This window comes from Echinops telfairi, unplaced genomic scaffold, assembly GCF_000313985.2.
Source record: "Echinops telfairi isolate 266 unplaced genomic scaffold, ASM31398v2 ScPeMD7_5868;HRSCAF=6743_0, whole genome shotgun sequence".
NCBI classification, from domain to species: domain Eukaryota; kingdom Metazoa; phylum Chordata; class Mammalia; order Afrosoricida; family Tenrecidae; genus Echinops; species Echinops telfairi.
This window is the reverse complement of record NW_022109767.1, coordinates 3,059,882-3,065,951: the sequence shown is the minus strand read 5'-3', so window position 1 is coordinate 3,065,951 and position 6,070 is coordinate 3,059,882. Positions and strand designations below refer to the sequence as shown.

The following is a 6,070-nucleotide window of genomic DNA, read 5'->3' as shown; positions in this document are numbered from 1 at the left end:
TATAGGTTGGTATTGGACATATGGGCTAATATCAGACTTATGGACTTGATCGGGACTGGGTTGGGATGTGGTCTCAATATTCAACTGCTCTTGAATGTAAAGCTCTTTCTTATACGCATATGAGGGTCTTGATAAATTTGTTTCTATAGTCTACCCAGACGAACTAAGCATTGGGGGTGGGGTGAGCCACAAAGGGAACAGATAGTCTGGCTCAGGAGAGAAATTCTGGGAAGTGAAGAAGAGGCAGACGCCAGGCAGGGGACTTCTGGGTTTAGTCAGAACAGCAGTTCTCAGAGTGTCATCTGTGGAACTTGGGAGTCACGGAGATTCTTCCACAAATCCATGAAGTCAAAGGCGTTTCCACAGCATTCATGGAAGTGGTTTGTCTTTCTTAATGTGTGGATGGATGCAGAGGAAAATCAGCTGGGTCTGAGCAGGACCCCAGCTGTGCCATCAGAGTGCAGTACTCAGTGTGTTCTGCACCATCGCTCCCTTGTCGGGAAACAGAACCAAACCAGCTGCATCCACACATGCACTGAAGGAAGCCTGGAACTTTCTTACTGTCATTACATTCTCAAATAGAAGGCTGGCCCCAATCCACTTCTCTTAATAGCATCTCAAATCAAAGAAAATATAAACACTTCTGCATTCTAAAATAGGACATTTATCTCAAGGAAAATAATTTGTATGACCTGAACTAACCACTTTTTAAAAACTGAATATTCTTTTTACTTGAAGGAAAGAATGACAGAGGACCTATCTTGAATATTTGACACTTTCACAAGAATTACCAAATTGTAGGCCAGTGAAAGGAAATCTACTGAGAGCATCATTGCCAATGATAAAATGTAACCTTTTAGAGTATAGAACGTGTATCCAGCAGAAGTGTGAGAGCTTTTCAGAATGTAACACTTTTTCCTGGGGTGGGGTATGGGGCGGTATGCAGTAAAGGCCAGCCCGCCACAATTAATTGTGTGTTCGATAAGCGCAATTGTACTGTTAAAAAATATATATAGAGAGAGAGATTACAATAAAGTCATAGCTAATAAGGAGAGATAGAAGAGAGATTCAAATAATGGAGTCAGACACATTTTATGATAGCATGCTCACCTCAACCCTGCTTGGTGGTCCCTGTGGAGATGGGAGATGCCAGCCCAGGGTAGAGGGGGAGGGGAAGGAGTGCAAGGGGAAAAGGAACAGGAGAGAGGAAGGGGGAGCAAGTGAGAGAGAGAGAACTCTTTATTGCTAACCCAGACTTATATATCTTTGGGGGGCATGCAAGCCCCTTAATCACATGTAAAGGCATACGTCACAGGAAGGTAATACAGTAATGAGAGTGGGACCATGTAGGGGTATACACATAATAGGAAGGGGAGGGATTGGAGGTACACATGTGACAAATGGGCAGATCCTAGATTCAGGGAGGCAGCCTAACTTTGGATGTCACAGAACAGGTTTGACCTTTTCTCTGGCTCTCCATGGAAGCCATAATCAGTAGGGTGTGAACTCACCTACAGTGGACCAGATGCCTTCAAGGAAAATATCTCTAAGCATCTGACCTCCCACCATGTGCTGGCAAACAGCTTCTAATGTTTGGCATATCTTTGGGGGAGAAAAAGCTGGGGAAAAGTTTCTTTATGATTCCACAGGGAGGGGGCTGGGATCAGTGGTGATACTAACAAATGTGACTTTTTTATGTGATATTTCCTAATGGAATGTGCCAACACTGGAAGATTTGTGTTCTCAATAGACTCATGCAGCACTTCAGAGAAACCTCATGCATTACTACAAGAGTCATGCGGTGTGCAAGATGGATCTATGGGTTTAGTGAACAGACTATGAAAAGTTCCACAAGAGTTTTCCAACCGCAACTCACCATGAAGAAACTACCCCTTCCTTAGCAGTAGTGCACTAGGAAGGAGGGGCTTTCTCAGTTACTTGGAGAGCCTATTGAAAGACTCCCTTCTCCAACGTTGCATCTGTGAGATGCTGGATGTTCTGTATGCACCACTCGCAGGAGGACAGATCGGGTGCAGAAGCAGACAAGAAAATCCAGAAGTCTCCTACTGACACAGCTATAAAGTGATTCGCTCTGTTGTTTTATTTTGAAACACATTTCTTTTTGTATCTGTTACCGTTTAATGGGTTGTCGGTAGTACTTTACACTCGTTTTACAATGTTAACTGTTTCCATTTCCCATGGGCTTACTCTCCGTAGACAGAACGCACGGAAGGAAACTCTCCTTGGGTCCTTCACGGTGTGTGACTGTGAACAGAACCTCTAAGGCGCCCTGTGGAAGAATCATTAAGCTCCTATCAGGGAATCCAAGCGGCTCAGCGGGAGAAAAGACTGGCGATCTGCTTCTTGAAGTGTTAACATCTAGGAAAGAAATCCAGAGAACAGTTGTCCATCCTGTAGGGTAGCTTTGAATGCACCCCAGACAATAGAAATTCTGAGTCAGAAAGCGTCTGTCTGCAGCAGGCCCGGCCCAGGGCTCAAGGAGACAGTGCAGAAAGAAGGCTCCTGCAGGAGGAGACCCCTCTCAGAGTTCCAGGGCGCCCACTGGGCTCTCAGGCCCGGATTGGGGGTGCCAGGGGGCGGGGAGACCAGCGCTGGGGATTCCCCTTCTCTGGAGTTTCACTTCTCCCTCACACAGCCTGTGTCAGCTCCTTCTGCCCGGATACCCGTGACGCGGGGCCGCTTCTCGCCCTTATTGGGTCTCCTGTTCCTGGAGAAGCCAATTACTGTCAAAGCGGCTCCGGGTTGTAAGACCCGCCAGGTGCAGATTCTCTAAGGGACCCACGTTTCCCGGAGTCATGGCGCCCCGGATCCTCCTCCTGCTGCTCCTGGGGCTGCTGCTTCTGACCCAGACCCGGGCGGGTGAGTGCGGGGTCGGGGGCGCAGGGACCTTCGGGGGACGCGGGGCGGACGTGGGGCGGGGACTCAGCAGCTCTGGTCCCCCCCAGGCTCCCACTCGCTGAGATATTTCCACACCTCCGTGTCCCGGCCGGGCGGCGGGGACCCCCGCTTCATCGTCGTCGGCTACGTGGACGACACGCAGTTCGTGCGCTTCGACAGCGACGCCCCGGAACCCAGGATGGAGCCGCGCGCGCCGTGGATGGAGCAGGAGGGGCCCGAGTACTGGGAGCGCGAGACCGCGAACTGCAGGAGCAAAGCACAGACCCACCGAGTGAACCTGCGGACCCTGCGCGGCTACTACAACCAGAGCGAGGCCGGTGGGGGACCCCGGCCCGGGGCACAGGGCTCCAGCCCCCGGTGCCCACGCGCGGTCACACTCTCACCACCACCCACCCCTCCGGGACCCCCCTGCCCTTAGCCCTTTCAGCCTCGGGATACGCCAGGTTTCGTTTTCCATTTCGCTGACCGGGCTCTGGGGGCGGTTCAGGGTCTCACACCATCCAGAGGATGTCCGGCTGCGACCTGGGCCCCGACGGGAGCCTGCTCCGCGGGTACGAACAGCAAGCCTACGATGGCGCAGACTACCTCGCCCTGAACGAGGACCTGCGCTCCTGGACGGCGGCGGACACGGCCGCGCTCATCACTAAGCGCAAGTGGGAGGCGGCCGGGGAGGCGGAGCGCTTCAGGGCCTACATGGAGGGCTTGTGTGTGGATTACCTCCTCAGATACCTGGAGAACGGGAAGGGAACCCTGCAGCGAGCAGGTACCAGGGGCCCCTGGACGCCTCCCCAACTCCCTGGGACCCGGGTCTGTGTGTCCGCCCTGCTGGCCTCTCAGGGGGGAGGGAAATGGGGCAGACGTCAGCAGACCCCTGCTGGGTGTGGAGAGGGAGGGGTTCCCCTGCAACCCCAGGTCCTGTAGGACAGTGACTTGCCCAGAGCAGCCCTCCTCTCCCAGAGACAGTGAGGAACCCGGTCTCCCTGGGAGAGGAGGGGACATGATTCCAGACTGATCAGCAGTTCCCTTTGACTAGGGAATTGACCTTGGGACCCACAGGGGTCTTGCTCTCTCATATCTTGTTCTAAGTCCCACACCCAATGGGTTTACAGATCTGATTCAGTTTATTTCAGTTTCTGAGTCTCCACCCAAGTCCGAACTAGAAGTCCCTGTTTTCTCCCTCAGACCGCTGTACTCCACTCCTGTGGGCTGCCTCAGCCTGATTCTAGAACTTTCCCATAACCAGGAGATTAAGGAGCATCTGGGCTCCAGGCTGGTGTCTGGGTGTTGGCCTTCCTCTCCAACCCCAACTGCCCAGTCCATCCTCAGGGTAATCACAGGAGCCCTGCTGACATGACCCCAGGGAGGTCACCCAGAGTTCCTCATCTCTCTGACCCTCCCCCAGAGCCTCCGAAGACCCAGGTGACCCACCACCACGAACGCCATGTCCCTGAGGGAGAGGTCACACTGAGGTGCTGGGCCCGGGGCTTCTACCCGGCGGACATCGTCCTGACCTGGCAGCGGGACGGCGAGGACCAGACCCAGGACATGGAGCTGGTGGAGACGAGGCCTGCGGGGGACGGGACCTTCCAGAAGTGGGCGGCTGTGGTGGTGCCCTCCGGGGAGGAGCAGAGATACACGTGCCGAGTGCAGCACGAGGGGCTGCCTGAGCCCCTCACCCTGAGATGGGGTGAGGAAGGGCACGGGGGTGGGTCCTCTTCTCAAGGAAAGCCGGGGGTCCCTTTGAGCACCAACAGAGACAGGGACCCTCACTGCACATTCTCTTTCCAGAACTGCCTTCCCAGCGCACCATGCCCATTGTGGGAATAGTTGTTGGCCTGGTTCTTCTCGCAGCTGTGGTCATTGGAGCTGTGGTTGGATTTGTGATCTGGAGGAAGAAGTGCTCAGGTAGACGTGTGTGTGTGTGTGTGTGTGTGTGTGTGTGTGTGTGTGTGTGTGTGTCCCAGTTTCTTGTCCCACTGGAGGGTTCACGTCCCAGGTAGGAGGTTGGCAGTCTTCTGCCTCATTAAGGAAGCAGCATCCATATGTGCTGCCTCCGTGTGGCGCCCTATGTGCTACAATTACTCTCCTGTGTGTACATGCACATCCCTATGTGTGCGTGTGAAGAGGAAGCACCTTTATGGTTCCAGTGATGGATACCCGATTCCCAGTAGTCACATATCCCAGGGAAATGTTCCTGCTATGGACAGTCTTCCAGCAGGGTGGAAGGCAGTCCAGTCTCTGCACATCCATCCCTCTCCTGTCCTGCTCTGAAATTCAGGAAGCCTAACTGGAGCCCAGCACTAACTAGGTCTTGTAGGACCTCAAGATCCAGTCTCCTCCCCAGTCCCTCACGGAATGCTTTCTTCCCACAGGTGGGAAATATAGACCTTTCAAGCTGCAAGTGAGTATGGATGGAGAGGGGCTGAGATGAGACCCTTGGGAGAGTGTAGATGGAGCCCAAGGAAGAAAGCCCTCACTCATAATTCTTGTTCTCCATGTCTCATCTCCTGTGTGCTCCCCACATCCTATTTCTGTCTTCTCCAGGCCATGACAGTAGCCAGGGCTCAGATGTGTCTCTCATAGCTTCCAAAGGTGAGAGCCTGCGGCCCTGACACAGAATAGGGGTGGGACAGAGGGGACCAGACTGTGCTAGAGGAATTCTTGGATTGGGACATTCGGGGAGTGCAGTGGACTCCTCAAAGTGACTGACCTGGATTTGTCTGTGGTTCTTTCTCTGCAGCCTGAGTCCTTCCTGTGTGCGGCAGAGCGACAAGGAGTGTTCACAGCCTGCTCTGTGACTGAAGAACCTTGGACTTGTCTCTCTGCAACCGGGGTCTGAAGGTGTCTGCCCTCCTGTTAGCATGACGTGAAGATGTGGGGGGACAAACCTGTCCCACCAGGATCCCCAAGCCCCCACTGACCTGTGTCCCTTCCCTGATCAGTATTCCCCATCTCTGCTAGAACATCTCCTTCCCCATGTAACTTCCCTCCCTCTCAACTGCTTAATCTCACTTCTCTATTGAAGAATAGGACCTGATCATGAATTTGCTTACTAATATTTGTCATCAGAGGTGTTTATGGGTTAATTAAATTGGGAAAATGCGGAGCAGAGCCGAGCCGGGGCCCGCCGCCCCTCTCCTCCATGAGGCCC

At 53.5% G+C, this 6,070-nt stretch overlaps 1 protein-coding gene across 1 annotated transcript; it reads left to right on the top strand.

Annotated features, from left to right (window-relative positions):
• The first annotated feature begins 2,759 nt into the window (after positions 1-2,759).
• Positions 2,760-5,963, top strand: LOC101648901 (HLA class I histocompatibility antigen, alpha chain G-like). Its single transcript, XM_030887167.2, has 8 exons — positions 2,760-2,880; positions 2,967-3,236; positions 3,407-3,682; positions 4,322-4,606; positions 4,708-4,824; positions 5,292-5,320; positions 5,464-5,511; positions 5,660-5,963. The coding sequence occupies exons 1-7, from the start codon at positions 2,817-2,819 to the stop codon at positions 5,500-5,502; spliced, it is 1,080 nt and encodes a 359-aa protein (XP_030743027.2). The 5' UTR covers positions 2,760-2,816; the 3' UTR covers positions 5,503-5,511; positions 5,660-5,963.
• The last annotated feature ends 107 nt before the right edge of the window (positions 5,964-6,070 follow it).